Source organism: Equus quagga, chromosome 14 (genome assembly GCF_021613505.1).
Source record: "Equus quagga isolate Etosha38 chromosome 14, UCLA_HA_Equagga_1.0, whole genome shotgun sequence".
Classification (NCBI taxonomy): domain Eukaryota; kingdom Metazoa; phylum Chordata; class Mammalia; order Perissodactyla; family Equidae; genus Equus; species Equus quagga.
Window position 1 is genome coordinate 64,736,242 of NC_060280.1, and position 18,817 is coordinate 64,755,058.

At 40.1% G+C, this 18,817-nt stretch overlaps 1 protein-coding gene across 2 annotated transcripts in view; it reads right to left on the minus strand.

Annotated features, from left to right (window-relative positions):
• Nucleotides 1–833: 833 nt before the first annotated feature.
• BUD13 (BUD13 homolog) overlaps nt 834–18,817 on the minus strand; it is a 27,687-nt gene continuing 9,703 nt past the window's right edge. The window contains exons 5-11 of one of the 2 annotated variants that reach the window (XM_046637730.1): nt 18,065–18,800; nt 16,327–16,541; nt 14,407–14,512; nt 13,911–14,049; nt 13,412–13,596; nt 13,085–13,166; nt 834–1,233 (exon numbers count right to left, since the gene is read on the minus strand). In XM_046637730.1, coding sequence (XP_046493686.1) covers nt 1,140–1,233; nt 13,085–13,166; nt 13,412–13,596; nt 13,911–14,049; nt 14,407–14,512; nt 16,327–16,541; nt 18,065–18,800 — 1,557 coding nt within the window. In that variant the 3' untranslated portion in view covers nt 834–1,139. Of the gene's footprint in view, nt 1,234–13,084; nt 13,167–13,411; nt 13,597–13,910; nt 14,050–14,406; nt 14,513–16,326; nt 16,629–18,064; nt 18,801–18,817 lie in introns of both variants that reach the window. The other variant, XM_046637729.1, reaches the window with a different exon arrangement.

An 18,817-nucleotide genomic window follows, 5' to 3' on the forward strand; every position in this document is an offset into this window, starting at 1 on the left:
TGTGTTTCATTTCCCTTCCTGATTTGCAGTAGTTCTTTCTATATTTAATCCTTTGGCAGTTTTAGACATTGCAAATATTTTCTCCTAATCTATACCAATCTTTAGCTTTGACTATGGGATGCCTTGTTAACTGGAAATCGTTAATTATGAAGCAGTCAAAGCTATCAAATCTTATGGTTTGTGCTCTGGAGATTTTATTTAACAAATCTATCCTTACCCCAAAGTCACAAAGACATTCTCAATTTTCCTATTGGCTTTAGCATTTTACATCTTTGATCACTTTTGGATTTGTCTTTGTTTTGTATGGTTTGAGGTAGGGATCCAACTTTATTTTTGTACATATAAGCCAATTTTCTAAGCACCATTATCCTTCTCTTCCCCACTAATTTGTGATGCTGCCTTTATCATATACCATGTCTCCAAATAGCCATATCTACAGTCACACATCACTTAAGGATGGGGATACATTCTGAGAAATGCGTCACTAGGCGATTTTATCATTGTGCATACATCACAGAGCATACTTACACAAACCTAGATGGTATAGCCTACTACACACCTAGGCTATATGGGGTCTTAATCTTATGGGACCACTGTCATATATGCAGTCTGTCACTGACCAAAATGTCATCACACAGCACATGACTGTGTTTCTAAGTCTAGTTTGGCCTTAATTCTTATTTTCTAAAAGGAATGATCTATCACTGTGAAAGATTTTACTCACACTACTTTCCAGATTAATGAAAAGTCCAACTATCACCCTCCAAGATCCCTAGGGATTCAATATTAGCTTGTATTCTTCCCAAAAATAAAATACCCAGTTATGAAAATGATTTAAAAAAATAAATGTATGTTTATTAAAAAAGAAAAATCCTAACCAAGAACAAACCCGGGGACACTGAGAAATCAACGCTTCCTCTGGAAGCCAGTAACAGCCAGTGCTGGCACACCTGAGAAGTACAGGTGCCTCAGTCCAAACATCAGGAACCAAATATTCTTCTGTAGTCACGACCAGCATTCAACGAGCTGCTGGTCTGTGTGGGCCCTGATTATTAGCACAGACAACTGTTACAGCTGGATGTCTGGCTGCCTTATGTCCACTATTACAACCCATAGCCACCCCCACAGCCTTAGAAAAGTTACATATCCTCAACACTCCACTTGTAGGCAAGTTCCTCCACCGCCTTCTTGCTGGCAAGCCTGGCAAAGCGCTTCTGTTCAAATCCATTGGATCTGCAATCAAGAGATACTGATCAGCCAGAATCCTGAACTGGACATTTATTTTTGAAAAAAGAGAAGAGTTCACAATCTAATGAATAAGGAAGAAAGTAAGCCAGTCATGTGAAAATATTTAAGGCATACAGAATTAAAAGGACAAAATTCATAACTCATCCTCGTATTAGTTCTTGTTCAGACCTTGTCTCACTCTTTGACAACTGTTTCAAACATTTACCACTCCCTAAGGGCCATACTCACTCTCGGCTGATGTCTACATCTTATACTTTATCCATTCATTACATAAACATTTAGTGAATTCTTATTATAAACTAGGTACTGTGCCAAGAAAATGAGTATGACACAGCATCTGTCCTGAAGAACTAACAGACTAGTGGAAGAGACTGACATTTAAACAAATAATTAAAATAAAAAGCATAAACTATGGTAGAAATATGCATGGGGTATCATGAAAACAGAATGGGGATCTTACTCAGCTTGAGAGGGGATGGACAAGAATGGTCAGGAAAGGCTTCATGGAAGTGACCCCTAAGCTAAGTGTAAAAAGACAGAGTTAACCAGAGGGCTGGGGGTGGGGACGGCTAGATAGGATGGGAGGGCATTTTAGGACAGAGCACAGCATGAGCAACAAGAGCAAAGGCACAAAAATAACAAATAGCCTGGTACAAGCAGGGAACGAGAGGCATACTTGTATGCCTGGAGCCTAAAGTATGACAAAAGGAGTAGCATGAGACAAAGTCAGAAAAGTAGGCAGAGGGCAAATCATAACGAGCTTTGTAGGCCATGGTAAAAAAGCTTAGATTTCATCCAGCACGGATAGATTTAAAGCAGGAGCATAAACTGCATTTCAAAGAAATCACACTGGAGGAAATCATAGGCAGGAAAGTTATGGCAACAGTCCAGGCAACAGATGATGAAAGCAATGATAAAGAAGGGGGACAGAAAGAGAGAAGATACAGTAGGACTTAGTGATCGATTAGGTATATAAGGAGGAGGAGGTAAGTTTGACTCATAGGTTAATAATTTTAGTGACTAGATAAATGAGGCTGCCACTAACCAGGAGAGAGCATAAAGAGTAGGAGCAGGTTTAGAGTAGGGGAAGCTGATGAGTTCAGTTTTGAATACACTGCATTTAAGGTGCCTCAAGTGCATATCCATAGAGAAATCCAATGTGCAGGTAGACACACCAGACTCAGCTGCAAATAGACATTTGGGAATCAGGTACACAGAGGTGGTAACTGAAGGGATGACTAGATAAGATTCGACCAGAGAGAGCACATGGAGTGAGAACAGCTAAGGGTTAAGATGGAGTCCTGAGAAACATTTAAGGGATGCACAGAGGAAGAGCAACGCATAAAAGTGGCCGAGAAGAAACGATAAGAGAAAAGAACCAGGAGCAGGGTGTCATGGAAGCCAATACAGGGGTGAATATCAAGGACTGGACCTCAACTCCCTTCTAATACGATGTCTGTCATCTTACATAAACTTCTTGGAAGAGCCTGTATTCATGGTCTATACTTCCTCACTTCTCATTCACTCCTTAACACATTAGAACCTGGCTTTTGTTTCACTATGACACAGAGTTAGCTCTCTTTCAGGTCAGCAATGACCTTTCTTATTGCCAAATCCAGTGATTTCTCCCTCTCCCCAAATCAGTCACCAGGTCCTGCCATCTTATCCTCTAAACACTTCTCCACTTGCTTTTCTCTACATTCTTACTACCATTGTCACAGCTCAGACCTCGATCACCTTTAACCTGATCTACTGCAACAGCGGCGTATCGTGTCTCTCTACTTCCAAACTTGTGCCTTTCAAATGCTTCACACTACTGCTATAATGACTCGTCCATCTAAAATGTAGAGCTGCTGTTAGTCCTTCAACAGCTCCCCTTTGCCTCTAGGATGAAGACCAAGCTCCTCAGAAATGCTTCTAAGGCCTTCTGTGACCAGGCCCCTGCTTACCTCAGTCCATCTCACACAACTCCATTTCACACTTAATGCTATCCAACAACAGCAAACTGCTTAGGACTGCCCCTCCCATAACACTATGATGTTCCATACCCTTATGACTTTGCACATATAGAATCCTCTTCCTTAAATATCCTTCCTCTCCTTCTTATCTTGGCTGGTGACTGACTCCCTTAAGACTAAGCTCATGTATCACCTCCTCTAGGAAGCACTCTCTGACCACACTCTCCTAAGGCTGAATTTACTCTACCTTTGTTCTCACAAAGCACTTTGAAAATCCTCTAAAGTAATACTTACCAGGTAGCACTGAAATTATTGTCTGTCTTTTCCTCTACATAGAAAGTGAGTTTCTGGGCTTAGCGACTGTCTCTCACTAATCGTGAGACCCTGGCACCTAGTACAAAGCTGCTTAAAAGTATAACATGTATGCTAAGTGTTACTGAACTAATTGGGATAACAGGCTTCTCTCTTTCCTAAGCCCTTCCCTAAGAGATGAGTAAGGTGAGTAACAGAAGGCTTTAGGAAGAAGGGAAGCTTATTATGAATGGCACCATCTCCAACCTTAGAAGCATGCATGGTATTCTAGAGCACTAAGGAAACCATTGTTTTTTGACTTGGGGAATAAGTACTTAAGAGAATCAACACTAACATGATCACACAAAGTACCTATGAATAACAAACCAAACCCTAAACATAATTAAAAAAAACAAATTGCAAGAGAACTCACAGTGGAAAGAATCAGGAGCCCAGGGTTCCAATTCCAACTTTATCAGGTGAGCTGAATGGCTCTAGACATGTTGTTAAATTTATCTGGACCTCAGTTTCTCTTTTAAACAATGGGAGTTAGATTAATTGACCTCATGGGTTTTTCCAACTGTAACATACCACTGATCTGTTCTAGAAATATTTACTTGCAGCAGGACAAAAATAGACAAAACTAGAAAAGGTGATGAAAGAATGAATAATCAGGAAGAAAGCAAGGATAAGAAAAGGAACTAAAAGGAAAAGTCTAGGAGAAAACAAGAACGAGAAGTGGAGGAAAACTCCTGGAAGAGATGGAGAACAAATCAGACACGAGTAAAAAACTAGGTCAGGGAGAGTTCTAACTTTTGGGTCCAGAAATTTAAAATAATAGAAAAAAGAAAAAAGAATGAACTCAATGTAGCAGGGAATATCTTTAAGGTTGTGGCTATAAAAAGATCTACTTCTGGCTATATGGCAAATTAGTATTCTGAAAAATCCTCCTGCTACCAAACAAAGAGCCTCCATACAGTGAGTTGCAAACCAAAGTAGTAGTAAGCTGGCCTGAAACCACAGCCACTCTGAGGATACCTGCCAATAGCAGGAATAGCCTTGGACTTTCACGGTAGCTTGAGGGACAGAAAACAATGCCTTAGAGCCATATAAGTTGGGGCAGTGGATTCCAGTCATGGCAGAAGAACTTGAACAGACTTACCTAGCATCGGATAGCAATTATAAAATCTGAACAAAATATAAAAATACAAGTATTGAAAGGCATAAGAGAGTGACCAAAAGCAGGCAGAACCTGGATGGGAGTCCATGTGTGAAAAGAGATTTGTGAGGCTTTTTGCCAGCAGGCACTTCCCAATCTGCACAGCTCATGGAGACAGAAAGCCACAGGCTTATTGGCTTGAGGTGTCAGTGCAAGTGGGCAAATCAGCTTGAAAATCAGGGAGGAAATACTGAAAGGGAGAGAGCTACAAAAGGAATGAACTCCAAAATCTACATACAACTACACCCAAATCCTCGGCTAACTGCTAAACTGTGCTTGTGCAGGAGAAACCCCATGGGGCCCAATGAAAAAGTAGCAGCTAGAAAGTGAAAGAACTGAGCAGAAATTTTAGCTGTTGCCCACTGAAAGGAGACAGAATTTAGAGTTCAATACAGTCATCATTGCATAACAACGTTTTTACAAGGGCAGACCGAATATATGATGGTGGTCCCCTAAGATTAGTACCACGTAGCCTAGGGGTGTAGTGGGCTACACCATCTAGGTTTGTATAAGTACACTCTATGATGCTCACACAACAACAAAATCACCTAACGACACATTTATCAGAACATTTCCCCATCATTAAGCAACACATGACTATACATCCAAGTTAATTGTCTGCTGGAATAAAAACCAACACACTTCAGAGGAATATAACAGAATTCAAAGTCTCTACAATGTATCATTCATAACATCCAGTATACATTTAAAAATGACCAGACATGTAATGAAACAGTAAAATGTGATCAAACTCAAGAAAAAGCTATTAATAGAAACCAATCCTGAGGTAAGATAAATGCTGCAACTGGCAGACAGGACTTCAAAGCATCCATTAAATATTATCAAGGAAGAGGAAAATGTGTCATAATGAATGAACAGATGGGAAATCTCAGCAGAGAAATATTAACTATCAAGTGGAAATTCTACAGTTTAAAAATACAATAAACTAGCTGAAACAAAACATGCATTGTATGGGCCTAATTGATAGGAGACAGCAGAAGAAAGAGTCAATGAACTCCAAAATAGATCAACAGAAATTATTCCATCCTAAGAATAGAGAGAACAAGAATGATAGAAAAATAAACAGGACTTCAGAGATCTATGGGATATCATCAAGTGCTAGATAATAGTGTAATTGGAGAAGAAAGAGAGGTTCAGAAAACGTAACTGCAGGAAATATTTCCCAAATATGAAAAATAGGAACTCAGATCCAGAGAGCTCAATAAACACAAAGCAGGATAAATACTAAGAAAACCACACCTAGGTACATCATAGTCAAACTGCTGAAAACCAAAGACAAGAAGAAAATCTTGAAAGTTGCCAGAGAAAAACAATATATTACGATGTGTGTGTGTCAGGGGTAGGTTAACAATGAAACAAAAGAGGACTGAGGGCTGACATCTAACCAAAAACAATGGAGGACAGAAAACAATAAAACATCTTTAAAGGGCTGACAGAATTGTCACAGAACTCTGGTGCTGTCAATCCAGAGCTCTCCGTGTTGGTTTGCAACCTGAGGAGTTTCCTGAGTGAAATCTGAAATTGGTCCCCATTTGCAGAGGGCAAGGAGAGACCAAAGAAAGAGGCAGACCATTCCAGATTGGTAGGTGGCAGGTTTAATACGAGGCTTGTCTTGGGCAGCCACAAAACAAGTAGATTTCCAGACCTGCCAGCCTGAATCTTGAAGTTTATATGGAGATCTTAACCAGAATCAGTCAATGTATTCAGTTCAGATAGTTTCAACACCACCTTATTCTCTCAAGGCTATGTTCTTGAAACAGCTACTAGTAGGGGAATCATAGGTGGGATGTATATCCCAAAGACAAGGGAAGGGGTAAGGAGGCTCTGATTTCCTGGGTCTAGCTCGCAATGATCTCTCCAAACATTATGTCAGTGAAGCTATCCTTTAGAAATAAAAGCAAGAAAAGGGCCTCTAATTTAATTAATAGAATTGTGCCAATGTCAATGTCCTGGTTTTAATAATGTACCATGGTTATATAAGATACTATCATCAGGGGAAGTTGGGTGAAGGGTACACCAACACACTGTACTACTTTTTCAAGTTCCTGTGAATCTAACATTATTTCAAAATTAAAGTTTTTAAAAAATAAAAGTGAGGGGCCAGCACTGTGGCTTAGTGGTTAAGTTTGGCATGCTCTGCTTCGGGGCCTGGGTTCACGGGTTCGGATGCCAGGTGTGGACCTACACCACTCGTCATCCATGCTGTGGTGGAACCCACATACAAAGTAGAGGAAGACTGGCACAGATGTGCGCTCAGGGCTAATCTTCCTCAAGAAAAAAAAAGAAGACTGGCAACAGATGTTAGCTCAGAGCTAATCTTCCTCAGCAAAAATAAACAAAAAATACATAAAAGTGAAATAAAGACATTTTCATAGCAACAAAAACTGAGAGAATTTGTCACCAGTAGACCCTCACTGAAGGAATGGTCAAAGAAGTTCTTCAGGAAAGAAGGAAGAGCACTGGAAATGGTAAATAGGTGAGTAAATATTAACAACTATATATTTTTTAATTTTATTTTCTTAGTTTCTTTAAAAAAATATAACCATAAAGTAAAAATTACAACACTGTACTGTGGGATCAGTATCACTTCTTATGTAGTATGTATGACAACAATAATACAAAGAACAGAGAGTAAACTGAACTACAGTGTTGCAAAGTTCTTATATTTTACATGAAATAGTACAATTATAACTCTTAGTAGGCTGTGATAAGTTAAAGATATATATTGTGATCCTTAGAGTAAATGCTAAAAAAACATTGCAGAGTTATAGCTAAAAGGACAACAGAGCAAATAAAATTGAATACTAAACTCACACACCTAAAATCCAAAGCACTGATAATACCAAACGCTGGCAAGGATGTGGAGAAACAGGAATCCTCATTCTTTGCTGTAAAGTAAAATGGTACAGCCACTTTGGAAGACAACTGGCAGTTTCTTATGAAGTTAAACAGTCTCACCACACACTCCAGCAATCGTTGGGTATTTACCCAAGTAAACTGAAAACTATATCCACATAAAAACCTACATGCAAATGGTTATTGCAGCTTTATTCACAACTGCTAAAAACTGGGAGAAACCAAGATGTCCTTCAAATGGGGAACAGATTGTGGTACATTCATACAATGTTATACTGCTCAGTGACAAGAAGAAATAAAGTAGTGATTCATGCAAGAACATGGATGAATCTTAAAAGTATTTTGTTAAGCACAAGAAATCAGACTTAAAAGGCTACATATTGTATGATTCCATTCATGTGACATTCTGGAGAAGGCAAAACTATAGGGACAGAAAACAGAGCAGTAATTAGAAGGGATTGGTAAAGGGAGTGTAACTGACCGAAAGGGGACTTGCAGGGGAAATTTTAGGATGATGGAACTGTTCTATATGGTACTAGGGTGGTGGATGAATGCCTCTGCATTTATCAAACCCCACAGAACTGTACAGCACAAAGAGTAAACATTAATATAAGTAAACTGTAAAAGAAAAAATCACCCAAGATGTCAGGAGATTCCAGGATAGAATGCAGACTACAACAGATGAATCTAACTCTATGACAAACGTATGACATAACCGCACTGGAGGTGTAGGGAGGTGGGGGAGCTGACCCTTTAAGTTATGTTGGAAAATGGTTATTTTGACTAGAAACTATAAGGTTAATAACAAAAGGAACTGCACATAAATGCTACACTCTAAATGTAAATTTGTTGCTCATTTCCAAATTTCTCAGTTCTGAAACTGTTCTACAAGTATACTGGGATGAGCAAAATGGATGGTAGATGGTGGGTGCCAGGTTTCTCAACATTGGAGAGGGAAGTTATAGATAAGCAAGAAGGAAAGGTAATAACTGCATTAGAGTCAGTAACATCAGTAAGATATGTGTATACATATCTACACATACAGATAGATACAGAAATAATCATAGATATGTGTGTACACATGGATTACCAAATATGTATTATCTAGCTCTCTCTGCTGAGAGGGCCAAGAAGCAATGACACCCCAGTAACAATAAGCACTTCTAGCAGTCAGATCTTGGTTTCTAAATATCATTCTCCATTAAAAGCAGGTGGGGCTCCTTGCAGAAATGGCTGAATCTAGGGCTGGGCAGGGAAAATAGAAGATGAGCCTGGAGCATCTGGTAGTATCAGAAAGTAAGAGTGCTCAAAAAAATAAACGAATAGGGGGACCAGCCCCGTGGCTGAGAGGTTAAGTCTGCGCACTCCACTTCAGTGACCCAGGGTTTTGTCGGTTCAGATCCTAGGCGCAGACCATCAGGCCACGCTGAGGCAGCATCCCACATACTACAACTAGAAGGATCCACAACTAACATATGCAACTATGTACTGGGGGTCTTAGAGGAGAAGGAAAAATAAAAACAATAAAATCTTTAAAATAAATAAATGAGGGGCTGGCCTGGTGGTGCAGCAGTTAAATGCGCACATTCCACTTCTCGGAAGCCTGGGGTTCACTGGTTTGGATCCCAGGTGTGGACATGGCACTGCTTGGCACACCATGCTGTGGTAGGCGTCCCACATATAAAGTAGAGGAAGATGGGCACAGATGTTAGCTCAGGGCCAGGCTTCCTCAGCAAAAAGAGGAGGATTAGCAGCAGTTAGCTCAGGGATAATCTTCCTCAAAAAAAGAAAAAAGAAAAAAGAGGGGCTGGCCCTGTGGCCGAGTGGTTAAGTTCGGGCGATCTGCTGCAGGCAGCGCAGTGTTTCGTTGGTTCAGATCCTGGGCGTGGACATGGCACTGCTCATCAAACCACGCTGAGGCAGCGTCCCACATGCCACAACTAGAAGAACCCACAATGAAGAATATACAACTGTGTACTGGGGGGCTTTGGGGAGGAAAAAGGAAAAAAATAAAATCTTTAAAAAAATAAAAAGAAAAGAAAGAATCAAAATAAGATAAAATAAATGAATAAATAACAGAATGGGGTGTATGAAAGGGACAGCTGAAAGAACTCCCAATGGTCAAAGAATGAAATAATTTGAGCCACAAAACAAATAACATACTACTGGATTACAATCCAAGTTATAAAATAAACATGAGTCCATACTGATATAAACAAATGACTGAATAAATCAATGGGGAGATGAAATAAATCTTCCTTACAGAAAAATTCAAATAATATATGTAGATATCCTCCCATAAATCCTCTTTTGAGTGTAAGCTGAACCCAGTGACTCACTTCCAGAGAACAAAGTATCAGAACAGGAGGGGAAAATTGTAACTTTAAAGCGGAGAAACCTGGAGAACACTCACTACCTTAACCAAGTGATTGAGGCAAACATCACTAGTGACGTCACGTGTATATCATGCGCCCCCTAAAATGATGTGATGAGAAGGGCACTCCACTACTGTGGCATTTTTTCCAAAAACCCATAACCTCAGTCTAATCATGAGAAAAACATCAGACAAACCCAATTTGAGGGACATTCTACAAAATATCTGACCATACTCCAAAAAATTGTCAATGTTACAAAAAAGAAAGAAAGACTGAGAAATTGTCATAGATCAGAGGAGACTAAGGAGACATGACAACTAAATGCAATGTGGCCTGAATTGGATCCTTGAACAAAAAAAGGATATTATCAGAAAAACTGGTAAAATCCCAACAAAATTTGGTACATTAATAGTAACATATCAGTGTTGGTTTCTTAGTTTTGATGAATACACCATGGTAATGTAATGAATGGCAACGAAACTGTATGAGGAATGTACAAGAATTCTTTATACGATCTTTGAAAATTTTCTATAAATCTAAAATTATCCCAAAACAAAAAGTTTATTTAAAAAAAAATACGAAAAATTTTTTTCAAAACACTACCCCAAACAACTACAGAAAACATATTATCTTCAAGTGCAAACAGACTATTCACCAAGGTAAACCAGATACTGGGCCATAAAACACATCATAATAAATTTCAAATGATTAAAATATTACAGAGTACATTCCCTGACCTCAATGGAATTAAATTGGAGATCAACAACAGTAAATACTCAGAATAGTCTAAATGTTTGGAAATAAACAATGCACTCCTAATTAACTCATGGATCAAAGAATGAACTAAAAGGAAATTAGAAATTATCTTGAACAAAATCCAACGTATATTCCTGAGAGAGATCCTCAGCAAACTAGGAACCGAAAGGAACTTTCTCAACTCAATAAAGGGAATCTACACAAACCCTAGAGCTTACAACATATTTAATGATAAAATACTGCATGTTTTCCTCCTAAGATTAGGAACAAGGCCAAGATGCCTGCTCTCACTACTTCTATTCAACATTTGCACTGGAGGTTCTGGCTAGTGCAATAAGGCAAGAAAAAGAAACAAAAGGCATATGGATTGAAAAGCAAGAAGTAAAACTATCTGTATTCACACAGGACATGATCCTCTAGGGACAAAATCTGATGGAATCTACAAAAAAGCTACTATACAAAGTAAGCTTTACTTCAAGGAAAACAACTGACAATATTTGTTGGCAGTGATAAAATTCGAGCTTTTAAGCATAAATTAGAATTTTGAAAAACTTGTATCCACCACCATTAACTCTTTAGCTTTCTGTTATTTAAAGATTTTTCTGATGAGATCAAAGGTAATATTAACAAACACATGATTAGTTAATATTGTACACTGAAATATGTCAACATGTGGAAGGTCTGAAAAACCACTATTTTCCAAATGACCAGTGCATGATGTTATAAAATCATGCATGGGTAAAAAATCCATCCAAAGTAGGAAAAAAACCAATGGATTTTAACGTAACAGTATGAAAAGTATTTTTTGATATGGTTTCAGACTCCATATCTCAAATAACCTTTAAGAAACTACCAGTTACGGCGTTTTTGTATGGCATTAAAAAAGATGATACACCTTCCTTTTCCAACTACCTATGTATAAGGCCGAATTTTCTTCCTACACTTCAACTAAACACACTGCAACAGACTAAATGCAGAATCCTGCTGTCTACTACTAGCCCAGATACTAATGAGACTTGCAAAAATGTAAATCAATGCCATTCTTGTCACTATTGTTTTGTTTGGAAGATACAGATATTTTTCTTTAAAAATATGGTTGTTAACATAACGGCTTTTTTTTTTAAGATTTTATTTTTCCTTTTTCTCCCAAAGTCCCCAGGTACACAGTTGTGGGTCCTCCTAGTTGTGGCATGTGGGATGGCACCTCAGCATGGCTTGATGTGCGGTGCCATGTCTGTTCCCAGGATTCAAACTGGCAAAACCCTGGGCTGCCGAAGCAGAGGACGCGAACTTAACCACTCGGCCACAGGGCGAGCCCCAATAATGGCTTTATTATATCTTTAACAAATTAATAAATACTTTCTAAATTTCTCAGTTTAATTTCTAATATGGTAAATATTAATAGATATAACCCACATACACAAAAGTTTTTTTGGGTCCACAATAATTTTTAAGATTATAAAGGGGTCTTGAAATCAAAAAGTTTGAGGCGCTGACCCCGTGGCCTAGTGGTTAAGTTTGGCGTGCTCCGCTTCAGCAGCCCAGGTTTGGTTCCCGGATGCAGACCTCGCCACTCGCCAGGCATGGTGGCAACCCACATACAAAATAGAGGAAAACTGGCACACATGTTAGCTCAGGGCAAATCTTCCTCAAGGAAACAAAAAAGAGAGAGAGAAAGATTGGCAACAGATACTGGCCCAGGTAGAATCTTCCTCAGCAAAAAAAAGGTTGAGAATCACTGTGCTAGGATGCTAGAATGAACAATGTCCTTTAGTAGGCAAGTTTAGTAGGCAAAAGGAGATGGGATCTAACATGTAAGTAGAGGGACTGACTCTTGATAGGAGCACATACAGTTCATCCATGTTAACAGACAGGAAATTAGAGTATGTGGGTACAGATACAGGTAGGTGAATAGATTAGGTGGTAGGGATCAGTGAGACATTACAAGAAATTCACTCCTAAGGCAGTGAAGAGAAAGTTCAAGGGCTACATTTTAAAGATACAAAATACAGAAGGCTCCAGACTACCACCCATCACTCATTCCCTCTAAACCTTAGAAAACATCCCTAGAAGAGAACAACGTCAAAAACAAAGGATATCCTATATGGACCACCTGAGTTGCCTGTCCAGAGCTTTAAAAAGCTTTAAAAAGCTTTGAAAAGGAAAGAGGAGGCAGAAGAGTGTTCTAAGTATGGGAAATGGGATCTGAGGACCCTCAGAAAGAAGCAAGCGAACTGCATATTTTTAACCTTGTGATTAGAGCAGAGAATGAGGCAGAACACAGAGTAATTTAAGAACAGTTAGGGAAAGTTAGGGTCAGATGAAGAGAAAACAAAAATGTAGGAAATACTCAAGCTTACCTGTCTACTCCATCCCAGCGATACCCAGGCCAGATATTGAATCTGTTGGGAGGAGGTGCTGGGCCACTGTACCGAGGTCTCACTAATGAGAGGAGAGAGACAAAAGTTAGCTACCTACATAATCCAATTCAGAGCTGGATGGCGGGGGGGGGGGGGGAAACATGCTTATACAGAAGTCTCTATTGAGTTGAACCTGAATTTCCAAATACAAGGCATCTAACATTGTAGGGGAAAGCCTTCTTTGCACATAGCTATGTATCATCACCCTAACGATTCTCTTTCTTCACATAAGTCACCTCCACCTCCAAGGATTCCCAGAAGGCTCACCTTTCTTATTCTTGTTCTCTTTGGCCTTATTCTTCTTGATAAAGTCGGCCATGGGGTCTCCCTCTCTTTCCTGCTCTCTCAGCATCCGATCCAGATCTTCATCGTCAATATAGCGGGCCAAGGGCTTTTGCATTTCCTTCATTGCATCCTCCACATTTTGCTGCTGCTGCCGGCTCTGGGCAAGCCTAGGCAAAAAGAACCGAGAGTGTTTGCCACCCTGTTTAAATCTCCACTCTTACATGAGATGGACCACCCCGCTACATCTGGAGAACCTCCTCTTTCTAGCAGCCTAGGCCAAATATTGAAGAGGGTAAAATTCCTAGAATACCACCTGAAGTGTGGAATATGTCAGTATCTTAGGAAGAAGATTGAGCACACTGAACTCCCATTCCTGAAAACAGCTTTGAAGACAGAACAATGAACTAACTGCTCAGAAGAGTAGAGAAATGACTTCTTCTAGTCACTGCGGTCTTGTTTTCTCTTTCAGTGGTTCTCTTACCCTTTACCCCACTGGGCATACAGCTCGTCTCTCTCCGAGTCCTTCTCTGCTTTTCTCCTTTGCTCTAAACGTTCCAGTTTCAAATTCCTCTTACGACCAGACTTATCTCGAAATACAGTTTCAGCATATTGGAATTCGGCTGCAAAGGAAAATTATGCTTTTAAAGATAAATACCAGGTATCAAAATCAGAAATAATATTCTAACAGCTGAAATCAACCACTTGGGATTCTGACGCTGGACAAGAACTTTTACAGCCAGACTACAAGGAGTTCCTACCAATATCTAAGGGCATATTGGTGATAATCCTGAAAACTAACATTTTTCAAAAGGAAAAGACCCACTTGGACCCACTGAAACGTTAAAATAATGCATAAAATCAGAGCTGAAATTCAATAGCAACCAAAAGTTTAAAATATCAGTTACAATAAGCTACATTAAAAAAATAAATAAAAGCGACATGAGCTTCGACTGTTCTCCGCACTTTCACATTTTTACCTTCAAACGCCATGGTTTCTTGGTCCCGTTTCTTGAGCTCCTGCTCCTCTCGCTGTATGTCAGTTAACACCAACCCAGTTTTAGCCCCAGAATACATATGTGCAGCCTATGCAACGGAAAAGGGAGTATCCAACATTAATGAGGCAGTGCAGCAGGAGGCTTGCTCCATGGGTATTCAGTCAGGCGCATTCTTGTCTGATGATCAGCAATAACCTAGCAAAAACTCTAGCTTTATATTCCCATTATGGACCACAGGATTCACAAAACAGAAAAGAAATAAAATGGAATTTCATGGAAAATTAACAGTACTATCAAGTTTAAGAGTAACAGAAACACAAACCAGTAAGATAGTAAAGGAAAGGCTAAGCATCTATATTTCTCACACGTGAAGACTCACTCTCAGGTCACCTGAGCAAAACCTGTCCCAAGCTCTACGCCCTCCAATAGAGACCCACACTGATCAAATACTCCATTTAAAATACAAGCTCAAGCAAACCCACAATCCTTAAATTGTAGATATATTTCAGGATAATGACAAGACATCATCAAAGCAGAACTTTTTACTAAACTCCACTTTGTATCAAGATAAACTAATCCACAAATGGCCTATACAGTATACCCTAATATCCTTAAGCAATGTGCTAAATTTGCTAACAATAAACTGTCCATGGACTAAACAGATACATAAAATGTCAAGGGTCCAGCTGAAACACAGAGCTCACTTTGTTCCCCAAAAGAGGAGAACCCCCATTCCTGGGTTAAGGATAGGTTGGTCTACCCTGGCAGGACCACGTGGGCTACAGAGGAGACTTACCTGAAAAGTCTGTATTGGAGGGAAATGTGCACACCACAGGCTCTATTATTCCGTTTCTTAATCAACTCACCGGAATAAGATTCCTTTACTAGAATTGGTATTCTTTGTTTTTTTGAGGAAGATTAGCCTTGAGCTAACATCTGCTGCCAATCCTCCTCTTTTTGCCGAGGAAGACTGGCCCTGAGCTAACATCCGTGCCCATCTTCCTCTGCTTTATATGTGGGATGCCTGCCACAGCACGGCTTGTCAAGGGGTGCCATGTCCACACCCGGGATCCGAACTGGCAAACCCTGGGCCGCTGAAGTGCAACATGTGAACTTAACCACTGCACTACCAGGCCAGCCCCAAGAACTGGTATTCTTTACAACACAATTACTCAGGGTTCACATGGATTGTTTTTGCTAATTCAAGCTTCATCATAGATTTAAAATAAAACACTGACTTCCCAAGAGATATGACTTCTAAAAGCAGTTTTATATTTTAAGTGCTTCTTTTTAAGCTCTGGATACAGAGACCTGCAGTATAATTTATAGTAATAAATTGCTTACATTAAATGCTTACTTTGTCTCAAGAATTGTACTAAGAATTTTACTTACACTAACTTATTTAATTCTCACAATTACCTTATGAAGTGTATACTACTATTATCCACATCGTACAGCTGAAGAAGCTGAGGCTTAGAGATATTACATATCTCGCTCGAACCTTACAAACAGTAAGTGGAAGAAGGAGGATTCAAATATGTGATCTGTTTGACATAAGGTTTATGCTCCTAACTCCACTCTGAAAACTTCAGTTCTCAGTTTATTCATAAGAAAACAGGAAGTTTTTCTGGGACCTATTAAAATGAGATTTGTGGAAGTAAGAGGCTACAAAGGCAGAAGCTACTTAGGAAATCTGGTATTTGCAAGTTCACCTGGGTGGGCTCCAGGCAGTCCTGCCTTCAGAGAGAAGGGAGGGTCTCTGGAGATGCTCGGAACGAGAGTCACTGCACTACCAAGAGCTACCTCCTCCTCCTCCTCCTCGGCGTGGAGCTCCGGGACTCACATAGAACTGGAAGACAGGAGTCGCCCTAAGAGAAGAATGTGACTCCTCACACTTCCTACCTTTCCTGGAGGCAGACTCCTTCGAGGTGGAGACAGATCGGAATCAGAAGATTTGGCCCTTTGTTTCCTCCTTGGTGGAGAGAGGTCAGAATCAGAGCTCCGGTGTCTAGGTCTATTCCGTGGAGGTGACAGATCTGAATCAGAATCCTGGCGCCCTAGACTTTGTTTATGCCGTGGAGGAGAAAGATCTGAATCAGAGGCTTTCCGACTGTTACCTGGGTAGGAAGAAGAGTCCAACATGTGACTCTGATGTCTCCTAGGTGAAGAGCTTGTATGGAATTTCCTACGGCTGGGAGAAGAGCCTAGAAATTAAAGAATAAAGTCTTTAATCTCCATGGCAGAATCTAAAAAAAGAACTTACCAGGCTAGTGTTTAATATTCATTTAACTATCACTATCACTACCCTAATACAAGTACAATGACATGGGAAAAGAGCAAAGTCAGGGACATTTTTCTTTTTTTTCGCTGAGGAAGATTAGCCCTGAGGTAACATCTGTGCCAATCTTCCTTTATTTTATATGTGGGTTGCCGCCACAACGTGGCTAATGGGTGGTGTAGGTCCATACCTGGGATCCAAACCTGTGAGCCTGGGACGCCAAGGTGGAGCATGCTGAACTTAACCACTAGACCACGGGGCTGGCCCCCAGTGACAACTTTTAAAATCACAGGCAGGATGTGGCATTCTAATCCCCAGTTACTAGTGACTGTGACTAGTACGTGAGATCTCAACATACTCATCTATGTCATACTTATCCATGCACAGAATGGGCAAAAAAACTTGCAGCACTCAGATCTCAGTGGTGTGGTGAAAGTTAAAACCACCTAGAACATACTCTGATGTCTTCAGACTAGAGGATAACAATGTACTTGAATTTAAAAATTAAACACTACCTAGGGGCAAAAGATGGAGTAAATAAATTTCATTGCACAGGCCTGAGTTGTGACATACACATCACAAATCACCTCCCAAAAAAGCAATCTGCAATACGTATCAACAGTCTTAAAAACATACAGCTCTCTGACCCAGTAAATCAATTTCTGCTTAGTTTCCAAGAAAACATATCTAGAAGTACTTAAATTTCCAGGAAATCTATCTAGAAGTAGATATGGAAATAATCCAGAATCAGACAACAGATTATGTACAAGGATGTTCATTATAGAACTATAAAAGAAAAAATTTAGAAATAACCTAAATTATGCAATATTAGGGAAATGGCTAAGTAAATTTATGTAATAGAACACCAACAAAAATTCTATTAACAAAGAGATGTTTTTATGACATGGGGAAAATAATATTAAGTGAAAAACCCAAGCAAAATTATACAAGCAATATGTATATACTGCAGAGACAGGGCTCAACTACACCAAAAACGAACAGAAGAAAGACTAAAGGAACACTGGTACAATACTAACAGTGACTGTCTGTGAATGAGAGAATCTTACATGACCTTTTTTCTCCTCCTTTATACATTTGTATACATTCTGAAGTTTCTGCAACAACGTAGTACTTTTAGATGGGGTGGGGAGAATAAACAAAAGGATATATAAAAACTTCCTCCCTGACACTACATTTTTAACTCTCCTCAACCCAATTTCTCACTATTTCCCCAGTTTTTAAAACTTCTCCAAAGAAATTCCATTCTCATTTCTAAAGATCACAAATACCTAATAAAGCAAGTAAAAGGCCCAAAAGAAAGAACCTAGGGAATAAGACTCTCGTGGATGATCAAATGCTCACCTCTAGAATCATGCTGCTTATTTCCAAAATGGGATCTTGCTTGCTTTTTTCGTGGAGGAGAGAGATCCGAATCATCCTCATATTTGCTGTTCTTTGGGAGTGACAGATGGGAGGGTCCTGGCCCCTTCCACTGTGAGGAAGTTTTGCTAGAGGCTCTCTCTGCAGCTTTACTGCTTTTGGTCCTGGGCAGTGAATGAGGGCCATCAGGAGCCAAACTTGGGGAGTCACGACGGGCCCTTCTGGGTTGCGAGGTATCCAAGGAGTCAAGAGTCCTTCTAGGTTGGGATGTGTCAGGGGAGCTGTTCCGGGCCCTTCTGTGGGAAGAGATATCTGAGGAATTGTGATGGGCCCTCCGAGGAGGAGATGGATCTGGTGTGTCATGACGGGCCCTCCTAGGAGACACACCTGAAGAATGACGATGAGGCTTCCTGAGGGGAGAAGGATCCAGCGAATCAGGACAGGCCCTCCTGTGGGAAGAGGGATCTAGGGAATCATGACGGACCCTCCTAGGAGGAGAAGGATCTGGCGAGTCATGACGGACCCTCCTAGGAGGAGCTGAATCCAGGGTGTCATGATGGACCCTCCTAGGAGGAGAAGGATCTGGGGAGTCATGACGGACTCTCCTGGGAGGAGATGAATCCGGGGTATCATGACGGACCCTCCTTGGAGGAGATGAATCCGGGGTATCATGATGGACCCTCCTAGAAGGAGATGAATCCGGGGTGTCATGACGGACCTTTCTAGGAGGAGATG